The sequence below is a fragment of the Caloenas nicobarica genome, chromosome Z (genome assembly GCF_036013445.1).
Source record: "Caloenas nicobarica isolate bCalNic1 chromosome Z, bCalNic1.hap1, whole genome shotgun sequence".
NCBI classification, from domain to species: Eukaryota; Metazoa; Chordata; class Aves; order Columbiformes; family Columbidae; genus Caloenas; species Caloenas nicobarica.
Genome location: NC_088284.1, coordinates 84,441,866 through 84,462,327, shown reverse-complemented (window position 1 = coordinate 84,462,327; position 20,462 = coordinate 84,441,866). Strand labels below are relative to the sequence as shown.

Below are 20,462 nucleotides of genomic sequence, written 5' to 3'. Positions count from 1 at the left end.
AGTGCTTCGTCTGCACTGGAAACGTTCTTGCGCTTTGAGGGAATTTCCAGGAAACGAGAACATCATACATTTTGTGGGGGAAAAATAATAAAGTTGGTGGGTTTAACTTTGGATGGTTAACCATCAGCTTGTTTAAACAGGAATTTTTACTTTTAATTGTCCCTGTTCCACCTAATTGAAATGCAACTCTTTCCACATGTATTAATTGATGTTTAAAAGGACAGACACTTGTAATGGTGCTTATACTTTACTTGTAGGGTAATCATTAAGAATTGTAAGCCAGTTGCTCTAGGGAGAGAAATTATTAAATTATCTATATCATGCGCTCAGAAGGGAAAGTTGCTTCAGGAAGCCAAGTTGAGACCTTGGAGTGTGGGGGGTTTGTTTTGGTTTTTTTTCCCTTTTTTTGTGTTTTGTTTTTGTTTAGTTTGCTTTTTTGTTTTGGGTTTTTTTGTGTTTGTTTGGTTGGTTTTTGTGGTGGAGGGTTTTCCTCAACAGGCAGTTGTTCTTGACCCTCTCTGTTTACCTTTTATTTCTGTACTAAACTTTTCTTACAAAAAAAAAAAAAAATCCAGGTTAAAAACTCCCTGTGCCTGCATGCCCCGGTGCTTCTGCTCCTACAGCCACACTGGTGACATGATTCCAGGGTTTATTTCCTCTGTGGTTCTGACCCGTCTCATTTTTTCTCACTGACACGCTGCAGCAGCCAAAAACTGTAAGAAATTGGGGAAAAATGCGTAATCTGGAGCTTTGCTCTTCTTCCAGCTACAAACCGTCCCTGCCTGAGGGGGGAAACCAACTGCGAGAGGGCTCAGAAAAGCTGCTGAGTTCTGCTGTTGAGGGCGAAATGCGGCCACGTTATAGAAAATGCCATTTGCTTTCGCTCGCCTGTTACAAATGAGGCATTTTGTGCCTCTGAACTCACTATGGGAAGCAGGAATTGCGAGCCAGCTGTGCGGCACCTGTATATTTTTCTGGTATTTCAGGCATTGTTGACTGTTTCTTGCTTTAAACTTTTCAGAGCTGAAAATGCAATTTAACAACAACAACAAAAAGTTTACATGATTCCAGATAAAGAATTTGTCTCTTTTTGCACCTTATTTTGCTGTTGCGAGCAGTAATTTGCATTACTGTTTTCTGCCTCAACTGCTTCGTCTTCAGTTTCTCAACTTTGGGGAAAATTCGCTGTTATTCCTGGTACAGCATGGCCCCTCCTTGCCCACACCCCCACTTTCTAAAAAAATGTTTTAATTGAGAAAGCAGCAATTAACGAGAGCTTGTCCATCTGCCCTGCGGCCGCCTCAGCGGAACAAAGGGAGCATCACAACACATACGTTGACGTGTCATTAATCTCACACTAAATTTCACTGATTGGGCTGTATGAGGCGACACTGATGAACATTTTAGATTTTGTTCGCTGTGACAGAAGCGTCCACGCAAAACCAGCAGCACCCGGGACTGAGCAGAGAACACGAGCACATCTGCGGATGCTGCGCAGGGTGAACACACTTCGTTAGAAATGTTTCTTCTGCCACCTGGGAATGAGTTAATCACCTGCATTTTGTACATTTCAACAAAAAAAATCTAACTGGAGTTTTTCAGCAAAATAATCACCTCATTTCTCAAAACTCTTGTGCTTATGTCAGTGTTTTAGCTGCTTCCCTGCACAGTGGAGTCCACACATTAAATCTGGTCCTGGTCAACTGTGATACAGCTTTGAAAACCAGAGGAAAGGGGAAAAACGCAGTGGCTGGATCTTGATCAGGTTGTGAGGCCTTCACGAAGCGTCACTGACAGGTACTGCACAGGGATTTTTTTAAACACATACTTAGTTTTAATGCACCCATGTTTAGTTCTTTTTGATAATTTCTAAGGTTCCTTTTGTCTTACAATAGCCAGGTATCAGCAGTAATAAACAAAAAGTTAAGAACATCATCATGCATTCTTAAAACCTTTATTAGTGTGACACAGGTTCTGAGTACAGACTGCGAAGTACAGTCGAAAGTCTAAATATCCCCAAGTTACATCTCCGGGCTGTCTCTGCAGCACTGCAGCTCGGCTCTGGTTCTGGAACCAGCACGGGCGGCGTGTGAACACGCTCTGGAACCAACGGCGAAGCGGAGCACGCGTGTGAGGTGTGAAAAGAAGACGTGCGATGTGTGAAAAGCACGGGCATGATGTGTGAAAAGAAAAGCACACGTGATGTGTGAAAAGCACGGGCAACATGTGTGAAAAGCACAAATGAAATGTGTGAAAGGAACACGTGTGAGGTGTGAAAAGACTGAGTGCGATGTGCGAAAAGCACAGGTGCTATGTGGAAAAAGCAGGGGTGCGATGTGCGAAAAGCAGGGGTGCGATGTGCGACAGGATGTTCTGCGACAGAGGGAACCTCACGCAGGCGCGTGTGACATTGTTCCTCGCAGCACCGGCTCCTGCCCGGTTTCTGCATCACCCTCTGGAGCGCGAGGGGCAGAAGCAACGAGTAGAAACAGTGCAAAATTTGAAAAAAAAAAAAAAAAAAAAAAAGTGCACCTGTTGACCCGAACTTCTCTTTGATCTCTGCGAAGGTTCATGCGCCTTCTGCATCTCCCCTCTTGTGATGGTAACGGTGTCATTGTTACACCAGGATTTGTATTTGTTCAGTCCAAGACACTCCTTAAAATTATGAGATAACAGTACAGATATGAATGGAAATAAAAAAAACCAAAACAACCTAAATCCTTATCTGGTGCTTTTGTTGTTTTAACTACAGCTAAGGCAGCATCCAAGATACCTGTTCCATTTCTAGATGCGCTTGACGAAGCGGTTAATCCCCAGTTTCTTGCTCTTTAGCTACCCACAGGTTTCCTACCAGGACCTGGCTCAAGGAAAGGCTGCGTGGCCAGGCTGACGATAACTAAAGCTCGTTATGTTCCAGAATACTTAAGGCATTCGCTGCAATGTTGAAAATTCGAGCACGTACAAATTCTTCTGAGATCTACAGGCACTATGTGAAGATTGTGTGCAAAAGTCCGCAGGTAATTTTTTTTTTTGGCATTGCTATTCATTTATGAAATATATTTCTCGCAAATATAAAGCATTCTTTCTCTCTGAAAACTGAAGAAAATTACAAAAAACATCAAAGTATAGTAGTATAACAAAATGAATGGCTACGGAAAAAAATCAAATGACCTTAGTCTACTACCAGGAAAAAAGAAAATATGAAAAGAGTCCAGCCAGTATCACTGTACAAAAACCACCCAGAATAACCACATGCTTTTTGCATCAGCTTTTGTTCTTCGGAAATAATTATCCACCAACAGAAAGAAGACGTTTTACATGATGCGCCAAGATCCTGGGGGGAAAGAAAAAGAAAAATAGTTACAGCGCTTGTCCTCTTTAAGTTGTAACAGTGCTGGGAGCAGGACAGCCCCGCAGGGCTTTGGTGGCAGAGGGGACAGAGCTGGTGATGGAGCCGCCCTTGTCTGTCCCCTGCACACCTGGGACCCTCCAGCCTGAAGCATCACAGTGCTGAACACTAACGGTGATGAAAGACTCTAATGCTAAGCATGTAATCATCACAGAATCATTTTGATTGGAAAAGTCCCTCAAGATCATCGAGTTCACCTGTTCCGCCACCCCCGGCACTGCCCCATGTCCCTAAGAACCCATCTCCATCTGTTCAACCCCTCCAGGGATGGTGACTCCACCACTGCCCTGGGCAGCCTGTTCCAATGCCCGACAGCCCTTTGGGGAAGAAATTGTTCCCAAGATCCATCCTCAACCTCCCCTGGCGCAACTTGAGGCCGTTTCCTCTGGTCCTGGCGCTTGTTCCTTGGGAGCAGAGCCCGACCCCCCTGGCTCCAAGCTCCTTTCAGGCAGTTCAGAGATCAGAAGGTCTCCCCTCAGCTCCTGTTCTCCAGCTGAACCCCCCAGGTCCCTCAGCCGCTCCCATCACACTTGTGCTCCAGCCCCTCACCAGCTCCGTTCCCTCCTCTGAACTTTCTCCAGCACCTCAAGGCCTTTCTTGGTGTGAGGGGCCCAAAACTGACCCCAGGATTCGCAGTTTGGCCTCCCCAGTGCCCAGCACAAGGATGCCGTGCATGGAGCAGCACACGGTGTCAGTGGGACATGCGCATCGAACAAAGTCACGTTTGTGCCAGGAAAGCCGAGAGCAGAACAGCAGAACCTGCTCCACCTGCCAGCTCAGCTGTGGGGCTGCTCGTATCTGTTCTGGACGCTGCTCCAAAATTAGCCCAATGCAGAAATAATGAGGTAAGCTCACTGTCCTAAAGATAGAAACAACCAGTTGTTGGGTTTGGTATTCATTACTCTGCAAGAACAGCTTACCAGGGAAGTTGTATGTCATGCTTTGGAATCCTTAGTTACATGAACCTGAAGGAATTTAGCTACACGAACTAATTCTGTACTAATAATGTGGCAAGTGTGTGGAAAAAAAAGGCCTTTTCTGCCCAGCATTCACTACACTGAAGTTCAGAGTCATTCCAGGTGTTGTGTCTAACAGCATCTCTAACCACGTCTTGGTTTAGTTAAAAGACTGTCAACAAAACTCAGCTTTAATAACAACTCATGAGTTGTCTTTGTGGTAGTTCACAGAATAGAGAGGAAATCTCACCTAATAATGTTTAACGTTTAGCTCGTTTTCTGCTTCTCAGATTTGCTGCTGGAGGACTGTCCACTTCCCTAAAGGAGAAAAAGGAGACTGTAAGAAACTGTGAACTAAGCTAAAATCAGAAATAAAGCAGTGAGATACCCATCAGAAGCCACAGTTCAGACATAAATATGATCTGCACTTGAAATAATGGATGTTCAGCAACAGTGTGTGTAACTTCTATTGTGTATATACATTTTCATTTTTCCACCATCACTTGGTTTCGGGTAAGGAGGGCTGTGGTGACCTCTCCACATCCCATTTCTCAACATCCTTTTCCCCACCTAGTGATCCAGTCACAACTCAGAACATTAACAAATACATCCTCATGAAGGGGAGTTAAAGACCTCCCGCAATTTTACATTGAAAGCTGTAAGTCAGTTCTGCTGTTACACTGAAGGCATGTGTTGCAATTCCATAACCAAGAAAAATCTCATCACTTGAAACGTGAAACATGAAATTTCCAGAGCAGACGTTACCATCTGATTCAGCTGTCTACCTGCATGTGTCCTGTGAGAGAACAACGTGATGGGAAAAGTTTCACCCTTTCTCCAATCCATTTTCTGTATTTCTGGATGACAGAAGCCCAGCAACTTTTTTTAAACATTTTTTTTCTTTTTAAATATAAACCTTCTTAAATATAAACCTGCCTTTTTTCCCATCAAATTCAGTCTGCATACTTATTTATTAATATATGTAGGTTTTAATTCCTTTTTAGAAAATAAATTATGATAACTTGATAAAAGGATGTGTGGTTGAAAGAGTACATTCTAATTGCTTTTAGAAAGCTGTTATTTTAAAACTGCCAAGAACAGACAGAAGAGATGGGATCCTGAGGCAGCTGTCAGCATGGGAAGTGTGACTCTTCGATCAGCAAATACAGGGAACAAGGAGCCTGTGAGCTCAGCCCCCTCTAGAACAGCACACTCTTCCCAAAATAAATATTTTAGCCACCACTTATTTAAAATTTTCCTTGAAACAGAAAGGTGCTCTTATGTACACGCTTACAAAAATGGATTGAGTTCAACCTATTGATGTAAAATTCTCCCCAAAGTAATATCCACCTAATATGAATCCAAAGTCCAGCTGCCCATCTTTCATGTTTACAGTGTACGGTAATCAGACTGTCCATGTTATAAAACAATATCTCTACCGTTTTAGGGTCCTTGGGTTTTCCTTTGTCCTTTGGGGTTGGTTTCGTGGTGACGGTTTCCTTTCTGCTTTTGTCCTACACTCCAAAGAAAAAAAATAATTACAGTTACAAACAGAACACAGAATTGATGGCTCCTACTTTGGCATCTGCCCTGACATGGTATTTTAGACGTGGCTGGTTGGGCGGGACAGTGCTCGGTGCAGGACGCACGGACGGAATCACCGCCCTTCATCCACAGCAAGGCAGAATATGGAGCTTGGTTTAATACCAGAAAGCACACAGAGATCAAAAATCTGGTATACACGGGCAGATTTTGTATTTACTACAAAGCAATAATGCTGCAGCAGAAGATTTAACTCCAAAGTTCATAACCAAACAAACCAGTTAAAACATGAATATTTTGTCTCCAGCCACCTGAGGATCCTGTGCCAAGGCCCCTGGGAAGCACCGCAGAGCTTCTCAAGACACAACTATTTCCTCCTAGGATTTGAATGCCGTTTTCAAAGCTGCTGCTTCTCTGAACCCCGGAGGCAAACAGTGTAAAAGCACAGATAATCATAATAAGCATTTTACATATGGGCAAACTTATAATTCGCTCTTTGTATAAGCTTAAGGAAGATAATGCACAATTTCACTCGGGAAGGGGTTATGCTTCCACACCTGTGTCTGTCCAAGCGACTTAACTTTTTACTGCTAATATACTGGTTTGGTCAAAGACCAAATATCTTGTAAACTCGCGATTTGTTTTTTAATTTCTCCTTGCAGGAAGCAGGCAGGTCACGACTGAAGGATAAAGGCAGGGACAGGCTGGCAGGAGTCATTAGCAGATAAGAGACCTCGGCAGCTGCTTTACCAGCTGAGTACAAAACCATTCACTGCCCCAAACAAGGTGCAGCGTTCCCTGCGCCCACAGGAGCGACCAGGGCACGGGTGGGACACAGCACGTACACGGTGAGAGAGCAAGTGCCCGACAGGAGGGAGTTACTGTTGACATCACAAGAATGAGTCCTGCAGCAACTGCTAACCTAAACATTTGTAAATCCTTTCAGTTTTAGGCCAGTCTGCTCATATAATAAAGATCAGAGTGACTTGCAAAACACCTGATCACGAACTACAGGCACTACTGACCTTGCAGCTTTAGACATTTTGAAGCTGCACAATTAGCTGAGTCTTGCTTAAACACACCTCAAGACTGTTGAATAAAGTGCCCTTTAGCTGAACGTTGCTCATTATACACTAAAAGGATTATGTAATGCAATATGCAAATGTGTAACCAATTGGCTCTTTAGGGTGTGAACGTAGGGATAAGATTTTGTACATACTGCCTTTTACTCTTTTTGCTGGCGTGCTGGCTTTATTCCAGCATCCAGACTTCCACAACTCTGTAATAAACAATATCTCGTCTCTGTGTGCTAAATTAGGCTCATTTGTATGCACAGCGGGTAAAAACCCTGTTTTGGGATAACACCAGGGCATAGGGCAGAACACATCACATAGATGACAATTAGTACCATCCCCATGTTAATGACCTCCAGATTTAGCATCTTCCGCTGCTTAGTTCATTTCATACGGCCTTGCATATGCAGCACTTTGGTGGGAAAAGTCTGACAGGTGTTTGTCAGCTGCATTTAAGATGATTTGATAACAAATAAATGCTCCATTTCTCATTACAAGACCTCTCCAGTCCATTCCTTCTTCATCTTTCTTGCCAGTTCTACTGTTTTCCCTAAGACACCTGAAATTCCTACTGCTAGCATTTCTCCCTGCAAAACCCTCTGGAACTGTTCCTCACTTCCAGCCTGCAACTATTGCCAGGCAGCATATGCAATCATTGAATAAAGATTTCTCTGCCTCTCTACATTTTTTGGATACTCTGATCTGTTAAAAAACTGTTACCACAGTTCTCTGCTCAACTCACTTATTCAAGCCTGTCTTACCTCTCCAAGAGACCCTAAATACCACAAACCTTCCTTTTTCCAAATATTCAGTGCACAGCAAGACACCTCAGACTTCCACTATGGTAGTAAGACAATCACATCTGGAGAGCATATTCCAAAGGCTAGCTGCTGCAAACAAAAGCGAGAAACCTTCATGGAGCAGTAAAAAACTGTTATTTTTTGCAAGTTATTAGCAGAAAATGTCCTACCTTTGAATGCTTTGGTGTGGCAGGAGCCTTTGCAGAAGTATCGAAGTCACCTGATAGGGCATCGATAGCTGCAGAGTCATCCGTAGGCTTCTGCAATAATTTTAATTCTGATGTCACACAATATGCAATACTTCCCAGTGTCAAATGAATGTTTCCAGAATTTATGTCTGCTTTAATTATCACTTTCTTAAAAGAAAACACACTTGGGCTCTATGTGTGTGTTAGAAGAAAGATGTCTGCTTGAGGTTTCCAAGATATACAATTTCTTTGAATACTGGACCTGAACATTCACAGTGCAGTTGTGCATAAAAACTGTATTTATTGTGCAGAGTTACTCTCCACATTGTCACTATTACCTACTGCATTCAATAGCATTTAAGAGAATTCACAATGAATCATGCCTTGAGCCTACAATAAGGCTACTTCCAATAAAAGATCAGAGCACGCAGTATGAAACAAACAAAGAGCAAAAATATGATAAATGTTACCTTTTCTTCTTTGTGTTTCACATCATCCTTTGCTGTTGGCTTTACTGGTTTACCCTTGGGAAGAAGAAAGATTACATTGTCATTTTGAAATGGTCAAATAATTTTAAGATACATGTACGCACGTGTGACACTGGGAATTTACAGATTACCAAAAAAAGTTGAACCATTCTGAACTGATTTCTTTATTCCTCACTCTGTTTACTCAAAAGTCACTTCAGGATGTGTTTTCATGCTCTGTTACTTCGACTACATCTGCGATATCATCTTTCTGCCCTTGCAGTCTACTGGAAAAACAGCCTTCTCATGCAGAGAAGATCAAATCACCATCAGAGCAGCCGCCGGCTCCAGGGAACGGTGGTTTCACAGCACGTTAGGGAAAACACCAAGGTAATATCCATATATTCGCTTTGTCCCCAAACTTGGAACAAAACCACGTGGAATGAAAAAGCACTATTACCCACAGTCTGCAAGTATCTCCTGTTTAACAGCAGACTATAAAGCCAAGCTCTTTAGAGCGAGATGCTATTTTTTCACCTGGTTTTCTGGAGCACCTAAAACGCCAAGTCAGTGTAACTGGAATTTATACTGCTAAATCTCTAGGATGTTAACGGCTACTGGGTGGTTCAAAATGATTTATTTGTTTAGATTGCCCAATTTAAAAAAGGGTAAAAAAACCCCACAATATATTTTTTCAATTAAATGCATGCAAGGACATACTAAGCTACTCTAAGTATAGGATATTTACATGTTTGACCCTAATACATAAATCTATTACACACACTCACTTATTCAGCTTCTCCATTCTCCCCATAATTCCAAAGAGGACAGACTGGCTCATATGCACAAATTCCTGGTGTTGCAATAAGACAGCTCAATAAAAACAAAGCTTTTCCTTACCTGCTCACCTGACTCCAGCAGTTTTCGGTAGTCAGGTGGGATAGTTTCATCTCTTTCTCCAAGTTTGTCTCTGTGTTCAGACCTAGCCTTTTCCTGAAAGCATTCAGTTTTTGAACAACTTTAACGATTTTGTTAGAAATATTAGCAAACAGTAAGTCAGAGTGCTCATTAAACTTATGGCAGATGCCTTTTTTGAATTTAAAATTTTAAAAATACCAGAGAAAACTCACTTATTCATTTCACTGTTGAATGTGTTTCATGCCTGGAGGTTTTAAAAATTACTAGCTGTCAAGAAGTGTACACATTTAACAGGTTAAACAGATATATATATACAGCAGTAAGCCAACATAAAAACCTGAAATTATATCAACTTTCAGCTCTACTTTTCAACAATATGGCCAAAAGAAGTAATTTCATATTTCCACACTGCAACTTTGACACAAAACTGATGTTCTTGCAATGTCTGAGCTGTGAAATCTCCTTCTAGACTCCAGCCTAAATTTATTCATGAGTGGCTTATAGTGGTTGTTTTTTTTTTTTTCCTTTGGTTTGTTTTGGTGTTTCTTTTTTTTCCAGTAATGTCCTTTAGCTTAAATACTTCAGTCTACAATTTACTGTTAGTACTACTATTATACAGAAATGTGTCTGATTTTCTTATTAGCAGAAATGTCTTTATAGAATTATATAAAGACTGATTGAAGGAAAAACAAGCTGAAAGCATTAAGTAAAAAAAATCAGATCGAGTAAATGAACATGTCTGTTGATGAACCTCGTACCTGTGGGATTTAAAAAGTCAAAGTTTAATAAAAAAGGCCACAAAATTAATTTTAGAAACAGGTGCCAGAGAAGACACCTGAAAAATAATTAGAATAATGACAACGAGAGTTATTGAAATCGAAGTATTGCAAATTTTCTGTAATATTTCAACACTTACCTCCAAATGGCTAAAATATAGGAACTAATTCAACATTTTTCACAAAATCACAAGTAATCCAGCTGATTGAAGAGCGGAGTGCATGCTCAGAAGCAAAAAACATTTAAGCAAACGGGTTGATACGCCTACAGGTAGGACAACATAAGAGTATGTTGTATTTTTCTAGTAACCTTACTCCTACATCTGAAAATCACTTCCCATGTACTTCTTTGAGTGTATAAGTAGTATTACAGTATATGATTTTTAAAAATATCCGTAAGAAGTAAGGCAAGTATCTCTGTTTGTTTGGTTGGTTTTTTCTTTTTCTTTCTTTTTTTTTCTTCACCCAGACTGCAAAAGTTTCAGAGTGTCTTTTATTACCTTCACTTTATCCACAACTGGTTTGTTCTCATCAGGGTCTGGTTCCCTCTGTCCCAGGGAATCGGACAGGAGATCCAAGGCTTCATCCATCTCTTTTCCGCCCTAATGAAGTACAAACACATTCGTGAATGCAAATTTGCTGTAAAAATAATTTAATTCATCAAGCTAATATAAGTGCTGATTAATGAACTGTCTGTTTCAGTAAACAATGAACCATCAGCTCTCCCTCTGTAATTACAATGTAATTGCAAAAGCCAGGGGAAAAAATTATAGAATATTTAAGACCTATGAGAAACATGATTTCACGAAGGGGTTATGGAATGTATTTAATGGCTTTCTTTTGTTACACATAAGCCTACCTGATCTAATGAGAAGAGTTCTTTGAAAAGAGTCGTTTTTGGTAACTGCCATTCATTTTGCAAACGTCACGATCACTGCATATCAGCTGCTAAGGAAGTCTTAATCTGAATTAAAGCTTATTAACAATTTATCTTCACAATATGTATGGCCTTTTGCTAATTCACACTGGTTGTATTCAAACACTGGTTAGAAAAAAAAAAGCCCTTAAACCCAGTTAAAACCCTGGTGGGATGAGCTTTGTACTCCCCTTTGAAATCAGGCTGGAAACACTAGAGGGAGCTCCCACCGCACAGATTAAAATAGAAAAAGGAGGAGGGAGGAAACATTACAACTATTAATTAATACATGCAGCAAGGAAGTTGCGCTGGTACTAAAAGCAGGTGCTGCCTTTCTCTCTATTAACCCTGAACTCCTCCGTTTATAGGCTTAACAGATGACTTTGCCACCACGCCAATGACTACACTATTATTATTTTAAATGTTCTCATTACCTAACCAGGAACAGAAAGGTGTGTTTTGGCTAAGGGCCCGAGCCTAAAAACGAAACCACCTCCACGCCCATAGACACCCTGCATAGACATCTGCCCATAGACACCCTCCTCCGTGAGGAGGGTGCAAAGGGCAGAATGAAACAGCAGGAGGGCTGGGAAGATGATCTGAGGCTGGAACAGCTCTGCTGGGAGGACAGGCTGAGAGAGTTGGGGTGTTCAGCTGGAGAAGAGAAGCTCCGGGGAGACCTCAGTGCAGCCTATAGTACCCAAAGGGGACCCACAAGAAAGCTGGAGAGGGACTTCTTGCAAGGGCATGTAGTGAGAAGGACAAGGGGTGAAGGCTTTAAACTGCAAGATGCGAGATTCATATTAGATATAAGAAGAAATTGTTGGCCCTGAGGGTGGTGAGAGCCTGTCCCAAGTTGGCCAGAGAGGTGGTGGATGAACCATCCCTGGAGACATCCCAGGCCAGGCTGGACGGGGCTCTGAGCAACCTGAGCTTGTGAAGATGTCCCTGCTCATGGCAGGGGTGGCACCGGGGGAGCTGGGAAGGTCCTGCCAACCCAATCCTTTCTATAATTCTGTGATTCTATAAAACACAACAGTGACTGGAACTTTGACGAAACAGGCAGACCAGTCTTTGCACTCAGTTAAGCATAAAGTGTCCAGAAACTCACACTTTCTCTCTTTCCTCCCAATAGCCAGTGTGACAATAAGTTATTCAACTTCTCAACAGTCTACATTAATAAAACTCGCCAGATCATGTTCCCTTCTCTCTTCAATAGTCAATTTTTAGTTTGAGATAAAGATTGACAGAAGAGGTTGCTTACTGAGGTAGGAACTGGAGGAGCTGCTGATTGCAATGAAGAAACCGTAGCAGCAGAGATAACATCTGAGGAACCTGTGGGCTTTTCACCCTCCTTGGTTTTCTGAAACAAGACACAGGGTCATCACTGACACAGAGGACTAGAGAAATACGCATCAAATTCAAATAATAAGATGTAGACATTAACACCTCGTGAGTACATTTAACTTTCCATTTACCTATAGATTTACTCAGCATGACTGTAGATAAGGGTAGCAGCAAACAATCATTGAAGCTTAAAGAATATTTTTAAGATAACTACCAAGGCCTCATACTTGTTCTGAAACTGTTTTATTTTGAGGGAATACTGTTTAATTTAATTGCTCTCCCATTAATTTATTGCATAAAATATTTTACAATTTTCGTTAATGAATTTAATTTAAGAAAGTTTAGGAAGGAAAACAAATAAAATATCAAGACTATTGAAACAATTTGAAAATAAACCAGATTTTCAGAAATCAAATATACTCACCTTTATTACAGTTGGTGTAGGTAATGGTGCAGATGGCAATGGTGAAGAGGAAAATCCTGCTGTCAAACCCTCTAAAAGATCATCTTCACTCATAGGCTATCATTAAAAAAACCAAAAATGATGCTTTTAATCCTTTTCGTCTATTAAAATGAGGAGGTAACAACAATCTGTCTCTGTTATTAAACTGAAGACCAGGAAACCTTACTGACATTTGGGTAAGTAACTCATGAACGAGACATTTATCTGAATATTCACTTTTTTACCTGTGACTTTTCTTCTGTTTTTGGTAAGAGTGGTTTTCCATCTTTATCCTATAAAAGAAAAATCCCTTTGTGTTAAACCAAGCAGTCCATAAATGACCACGCAATACAAGTGCTCTGAGAGCATTTGCTGACTGACAGACAGTATTACACAAAAAAAAGACCCGACTAGTAACCTCCAGCACCCAGTGCTGTTACTCCAGGTGTCATTTAAAAAATCCAGGTCCTGTAAGTTAAAAACATCTGAGTGCTGAAAAGCGACCCACTGTGTGGGATTCTGAGCTTCCCTATTTGCGTTTCAATTTCCACAGCAATAGCACAATTAATAAATAAAACTCGAACTTCCAAATTCTGGATGCAGAGTCCAGAGGGGACGTTGTCTTTTCACACCGGCAGCTGTGGCGGGTGTTGTGCAAATCTTGGCTATGCCCAAACGATCTGTTTATCTTAAATGAGTCGTACTGATGTTTGTAAAAATGGCTGCTTGAAGCACTGTGTTTTTTTTTAACGGCTTTGACCAATCACAATATATTAAGTACTAAAATACAAAGAGCTAATAAAAGACTTCAGTGCACTAATACCAGTCAAAACTAATCATGTGTAGACACAGGAGTGGTTTCGATACCTGTACCTATGCAAGCATCTAATGATTGATGCCAGATATGTGGGAACTACAAAACAGAACTTTTCTATACTATAAAAACACTGAACTAAACATCAGCATTTCAAAATGAAATGGAGTTGCAGTTTCATCCGTATATTCTGAGGAATGAAAGCAAAGTATGGCTAAAATAGCATATTAAATAAATTACTTTTGCTTCTGTTAATCTGTACTCTGGAGGAATTGTTTCTTCATCTTCACCTAGTTTTTTGTGTTCTTCCCGTTTGTTTTTCTCCTATGAAGGTAAAATGAAAATAGTATTAATAAAACCAAATGACTACAACAAAACAGACATGCATATAAGCAAGCTTTCAAGGTTCTCGGTGTACTGATTCAAATTAGTCTTTCAATCCAACTACCAGATAAAAATCTCATGGAAATCACAAGCGTTGTTGCAACGTGAAAACTAAGGGAAAGTAGCAAAGTCAACTTTGGGAATGTTCATTTGACAGAGTTCCAGCCCACCAGAAGAGCTCTCCTCTATTTTTGGCTCCAGACAATGCTGTCTGGCCCATGGGTTGGGGTGGCAGATGGGGGCATTCAGACTGTGATTACAAACACACGGGACAGAATATACATTTTTCAGTGACTTACTTAAGGCTCCCTGTTAAAATAACAAGATCAGCTAAAAAAACCCCAAAGTTTTACCTATCATTTGTAATTTAAACAAGTCATCATAAATTTAGTTCCTTTTGCAAAATGACCATACTGTTCACTACCCCTGCTCCGCACGTTAATTCAGCTTTGGTTCAGCAGTGAGATACTAAGCAAATGTGGTTTTTAGAAGGTGAGGGAACCACTGTATGATAATAGGCAAACGATTAAGGAAATGTACTCACCGTGTTGAAATCCTACTGGTGCTTCCTAAGCGGAACACAACTGGTTTCACAAGTAAATTTTGTTTTTAAAAAAAGTGAAAGTATTATCTCTACATTTTTCCTAGACTGATGAAATAGAGTCACACTGAAGATAATTGTATCAAAAGTCTATTTTTTGAGGTCTGGTTGTTTCTCTACCTTGACTTTGTCCACAGCAGGTTTGTTTTCATCTGGATCAGGCTCCCTCTTTCCCAGGCTACTGGACAAGGCTTCCAGTGCTTCATCTGCCACGCGACCAACCTGTGAGGGCATCGGGACAGCGAAAAACAAAACAATTCTGAGTCTGGAGTTCAGCTGCTGCTGAAGAAACCTTTTCATATACTACCAACGCCAAACACGTGTTACGTAAGGTAAAAATTGAGAAGTGAACTAAAAAATTGTGATGCTTCTCTCCCTAACGGTCTTCAGGTACTTGGGATCTGCCGAGTTCATGGCACAAGGAGACTTTCACAGGGGTTGTTCTGTAAACTGGCTTCTGCCTTCCAAAGACTTACAGCTAAAATGTTTCACAGGGCAGAGGGTTTGGTTTGGTTTGTTTTTTAATAGAAGCATGTATATTCTGAGAAGAGATGCAAGAATGTGAGCGATTAATGCAATCTTCTGAAATATTCAGTAGTAGTATAAAGATTTTTTTTTTTGGTAGAATTTGTTTTTCCCTGCAGTATCTATTAAGTTTACAAACAGCATCCCTTTTAGAGCATTAAGAGCTAGAGCAGACCACAAGAACGGTCAGTTTGACTTTCTCTGTGAAGAAGGCCATTGAACTTCCCTGTTCAGTTTGTACTTTACTTGGTTTTTTGGAAAGCGCTCAGCCTCTGTGTGTTACCTCTACAGAGGAGGAACGTGCATCTTGATAATATGCTGTACCATTGCATAAATGGAATTTTGCTTTATCTCCAGCTAGGACTACTCACTGAAGACGCAGCTGGTGGAGCTGAAGACTGCACTGTGCAAGCTGTGGCACGAGGGACGACTTCATCCTTGGTAGTTTCTGCAGACACAGGATCTGACGGCTTCTGAAACAGAACATTTATATTATGTTTTAGTGAATATGCTCAGAAACCGAAAACATACCTGTTAAACGGCTTAAATGGTTAAAATGGTTAAAAGTCTAAATTTGAAGGTAGAAGCCCCTCAATTAAAGACTAAGTGCCAACACTGCATGTTCCACTGAAGGCAATACGGGAAAAAATAGAAAAAGAAGAAAACATTTTTCTTGAAAGAACAGTAGCGTTATCCAGTTTCAGCAAAGCTATCAGTGTCAGCGTCTTCAGTGAACTGGAAAGACATACTTTGGATGTGCTGCTGGGCTTCGATGGTTTGGACTGTACTGCAGGCTGCGCAGGGCCGGAAAAGTCTTTTGAAAATTCATCAACGAGATCGGATTCACTCAAAGGCTGCAAAAAAAGACATATGTGGTACAGGTGACTCACTGCCTGCTTTTAATTTATTTTTTCAAAAATTCTAATTTTGACTGCTCAGAAAGCAGGAAAACTCTTGTAGCCTACACCAAAATAACCATTCACATTTACCTGCAACAGAACAATGTGAATTTTGCAGTGCATAAAATTAAGAAAACTACTTTTCAGAATGAGTCAGTTGCTTTGTTACCAAAAGTCAATATAATGTAGAGAACATTATGTTCAATACTGCTTACAGAGCTACTGAACAGGAAAATGCAACCTCTACACTAGAAAAAAATAATGCTAATATTTACTGGATAGTATTTACTATAACAGCATCACGTTGTTATAATATTTCAAATATAAATTACATGTAGGTAGTGGAAAGCAGTGCCATCAGATTATGATTCCCCCCTTTTAATTTTTTTATTTTTTCCAGCAGAAGCAGAGTTTACTCAGAGGCCACATCATCTGGAAGTTCCTTTAGCTTGTGCACTGACGGCTGACACTCTGTGGTTTTCACTGCACACTTGTAGGGAAAAGTGAATAAACCTGCAGTTTTAGTTCCCTACTGTGTGGTCTGTTACAACCTGTTGATACTACGTGATCCAATACTATGTGATCTACAGACTTCTGTGATCTATTACTAATGCTCCTGGAATACTTTGAACTACTGTTTACACCTAAATGTTTAAATCTTTGCCAGCAGTGATTGCCATTCACTTGCTACATGTAACTTAATTGATTAGAGCTCATTTGGTCACATTTGTAACACATAAAATGACATTTTCTAAAGGAGAGTCTCCTATTTTCCCTCCCACTTGCCTTCCTTTGTTGATCAGTGCCCCTAAGTCTTTATAAAACATCTCACATAAGGCCCCACTTTTCATAATGACTGAATTCCTTCACCAAATCAAAAAAAGCTTTTAGGTAATAACAGTGTTTTTCACAGAAGTACTGACACTGCATGTAATTAAGGGTATGCAGAATGTAGGCCTGAATTAACGGAAGCCCGAGTTGAAATCATGAAGGAAGAAGAACTTTGCATTCGACAAGGATCAAGGAAGAACTGTAAGTGACTGAAGGTTTTTAATCTATTGACATAACTTTTTTGTTTTGCTGGTTTTGGTTTCATAGATCTAAATGGCTGATGTTACCACAGGAATGCTGGTGAACACATCTTGCTCAAAGTTATTGCCTTCTTCAAGTTTTAAATACTCAGTTTCTTTAGTGCACAGTTCCTTTGCTTTTCCTAATTTTTGCTTTCTTCCTGTGCATTTTCAACTAACCTTTCTAACTTTAAATCTTTTCAATCCATCTTGCACTTTCTAGGCCATGATGGATACTTTTTGCAAGTCCAAGCTTTCTTTGTGATTAGGAAAATGTCCACAGCAGCTTTTGCCTTCTTTCCAGTCGTGTTCCTTTATATTTGATGACTCATGACAGGAAACTGTCAAGAAAACAAAATGTTTTCCTGCCTCACCTCTCTCTGTCCTTCAACAGCTCCAACAGACTTGCACAGAACACCTTACAGTAACTCCCCACACCGCTTTTCTTTGCGTCAGGAGTCATTTCTGTAACCCTCTCCTATTCCTCCTATTTCAGTAATCTCTAAACTGTTTTGTTGCAATGTGCTTTTCACTCACGGCCAGTGAATTTCAATTAAACTTTCACCTGACACTTCAGATCAGCAGGTTTTGTGCAAGGAAGTAAACACACAAACAGACCAACAGACTAACAAAATGGCACAGAGAGAAGTGATGACAGAGAGGGAGAAAACAGGGTGTCTGTTCACACTCCTACAACAGTGTCAGTTTTCTAACCTTTGGTTTTTCTTCAGGCTTGGGCAATATTGGTTTTCCATCTTTATCCTAAAAAAAAATTAAACATTACTGAGATTTTTCCATTGTTACAATAAGCGCCACACTTCATAATCACCAGCAAAATAATGTAAAATAAATGATACACAGAAGATGAAATCAATGACATAGTAACGGGAATCCCCCTAAATAGGGGGAATTCTTACATGGCCAGGAAAGTGGATAAAAAAAGCAAATCTGATGTCAGCACAACACAAATGGGTCAAGGGACCAAAAAGAGTTCATTCCTATCAGTATCAATATGCAGCAGGAATTAATTCCATAGTAAACCAGCAGGAATTCATCAGCAGTAAAACACGTTTTGAGTGCAAAACCCAAACTTTTGCACTTGAACAAATAGGGGGTTAAATCCCAGGTCTGTAGTCAGATGGCCTTGAAATATCTAAAATGGGATAAAACTGCTCCTTTCAAAACAGAATGTTAACATTCAGCTCCAGCAAGGTCAGTTTATATAGCAACCTCGTCAGCATGAGTTATACTAATAACCATCACAAATATTTTCAATTCTGAACTTTATGGAAAACACATTTCAGTTATATTGTTGTTGTGTTATTTCTTAACCTTGAACAAATCTCCCATCACTTGAAGTGACAACCTGAAAAAATGAGTTACTTTTCATACTGTTTTAAACCAGTGTTTTCAAGGCTACATTACAAATCGGTACCCGAGAACACTTCTGTAAAGGGACAGATTTCACAGCAGTGAGGTTTAGTATCAGAAACAAGTAACTCCACTCTTGGAGAAGGAATGTGCGACCTGGAAAGACCAGATCTTTGCTCAGAATGCCTGAAGAACCCAGTCATGCCCACAACAGAGATACAGATATCACCAACAGTAGAAAGCCACCCATTAAATGTTAGTATTGCTTGTTTTCTGTATGTTCTTTCCCTCTCTGTGATGAAAGAAAAGTGTCAGACACAGTTCACTATTTACAAAGCAACTGAGATATGAAAAACTTACCAACTCTGGTGTTAACCTGTATTCTGGAGGTATCGTGTCATCACGTTCTCCAGTCTTTTCTTCTTTTTTCTCTTTAGCTTTTGCCTTAAAAAGAAAGAAAAAAACCCAATCAGAGAAATTAAAATAAAAACCTCAAAGTACACTCATCTTCACTATCGAGATCCTTCAGCCTACTGTTTGAAGAAGTACTAGCATCAGATAAAATTATTCCATATATCAAGATATTAAAAGTCCTCAATTTATTCCTATCAAATTTCTGTCATAAAATCATTGTGTCTTAAGAATCAATGCCATATGTGAATATGGCTACGTTATTTTAAATTCTAAAAAACTTCAGACACTATTTTGAGCTCTAACATTCAGTCAGGTACTTTTAGAATTTTTGGGTTGTGCGAAATCCTCAGGTTTCCTTGGATTTCATCACTTTGATTCTACAAGCTGTAATTCTGTATCTTCTTCCATCATTCCTACCAAAACACAGCCTTTAATTCTCTGGACCCTTCATGATGCAATGCATCCACTAAGTTATCTGAAGGCCCAGACTGACTGAATCTGCAATACAATGTGGTGCTTTCTGTCAAAATTGAGCTCCAACATCTCTCGGCAACAATGACTTTCTGCTATTTCCCTGTCCTTCGTTTGCTCTGAGCTGTAAGTGAAAACAGGGGAAAATAACTGATATTGGTAGGGTTATAGGCAGAGTTTGCAAAACCGAACTAAAAAGTCAAAGTTTAACATGCAAACACAGGGCTACTGTAAAAATCTAACTCTTGAAGAAAAACAAAGGTCTTGGGAGACATGGCAAAAGACCCAAATCAGAAGCATAATGGGGTCTGATAGAAAAATAAGTACATGCATGAAACTCCCCAGAAGTTAATTAAAAATGCAACAGCAAACACATGCAAAAAAAAAGCTTGCTATCAACTGTACCCAGTGCTTGGGGAAAAAAAACCAGAGCAACTACCACTAACACAGGGAGAAGTGTATGTGTGTATGCTTGTATAGCCATATAAAATGCTTTTAATTTTCCAGACCATCTTCTATCTGTATACACTCAGGATATCTTCACTTCTTAATTTGCTTAACCACACAAAACTCAGACATTCCTTAGGCCTTGCACTGTTTTTATTTTACACATTTGTACAGGATCTAACAAGGAGGACTCAGGATTCCAAGGGAGAGTCTGAAAGCTGCTGTAAAAGGAGTAAGATTATACCTCTGACACCTCTACAACAGGGGTAAGGTCTTCAGGCTCAGGTTCAGGTGCACCAAGAGTATCAAGAAGAGCTTCCACTGCATCATCTTTAATATCCTGTATTTAAGGAAATACACAAATCGTTTTGTTATTTCTTTTTTGTTATTTCTTTTAACTGACACAGGCTTTACCTTATACATCGTTTATGCTCTATATGAAGCAAAAAGCCAGCACCAGACTGGTAATTTCTGCTTGGCAGAAATTTCATTAACATCAAATTACAGGATATGGCAAATTATGTGATAAGAATAACACAGTGTAATCAAGCCATATCTCTTCTTAAGGAGAGATGAGAGGAAAAAGAAAGGAATAAATCCCAAGATTTCCATATGCTTTGAAATGGCAAACC

General features: G+C 40.1%; 1 protein-coding gene across 3 annotated transcripts in view; it reads right to left on the bottom strand.

Moving 5' to 3' along the window:
- Positions 1-1,873: 1,873 nt before the first annotated feature.
- CAST (calpastatin) overlaps positions 1,874-20,462 on the bottom strand; it is a 57,144-nt gene continuing 38,555 nt past the window's right edge. The window contains exons 14-30 of one of the 3 annotated variants that reach the window (XM_065656046.1): positions 20,075-20,170; positions 18,859-18,942; positions 17,842-17,889; positions 15,908-16,012; positions 15,530-15,631; positions 14,754-14,855; positions 13,889-13,972; positions 13,080-13,127; positions 12,817-12,912; positions 12,310-12,408; positions 10,630-10,731; positions 9,336-9,428; positions 8,439-8,492; positions 7,951-8,040; positions 5,805-5,884; positions 4,616-4,683; positions 1,874-3,334 (exon numbers count right to left, since the gene is read on the bottom strand). In XM_065656046.1, the coding sequence (XP_065512118.1) occupies positions 4,626-4,683; positions 5,805-5,884; positions 7,951-8,040; positions 8,439-8,492; positions 9,336-9,428; positions 10,630-10,731; positions 12,310-12,408; positions 12,817-12,912; positions 13,080-13,127; positions 13,889-13,972; positions 14,754-14,855; positions 15,530-15,631; positions 15,908-16,012; positions 17,842-17,889; positions 18,859-18,942; positions 20,075-20,170 (1,341 nt within the window). In that variant the 3' untranslated portion in view covers positions 1,874-3,334; positions 4,616-4,625. The remainder of the gene's footprint in view (positions 3,335-4,615; positions 4,684-5,804; positions 5,885-7,950; positions 8,041-8,438; positions 8,493-9,335; positions 9,429-10,629; positions 10,732-12,309; positions 12,409-12,816; positions 12,913-13,079; positions 13,128-13,888; positions 13,973-14,753; positions 14,856-15,529; positions 15,632-15,907; positions 16,013-17,841; positions 17,890-18,858; positions 18,943-20,074; positions 20,171-20,462) is intronic. The other 2 variants (XM_065656049.1, XM_065656047.1) reach the window with 2 other exon arrangements.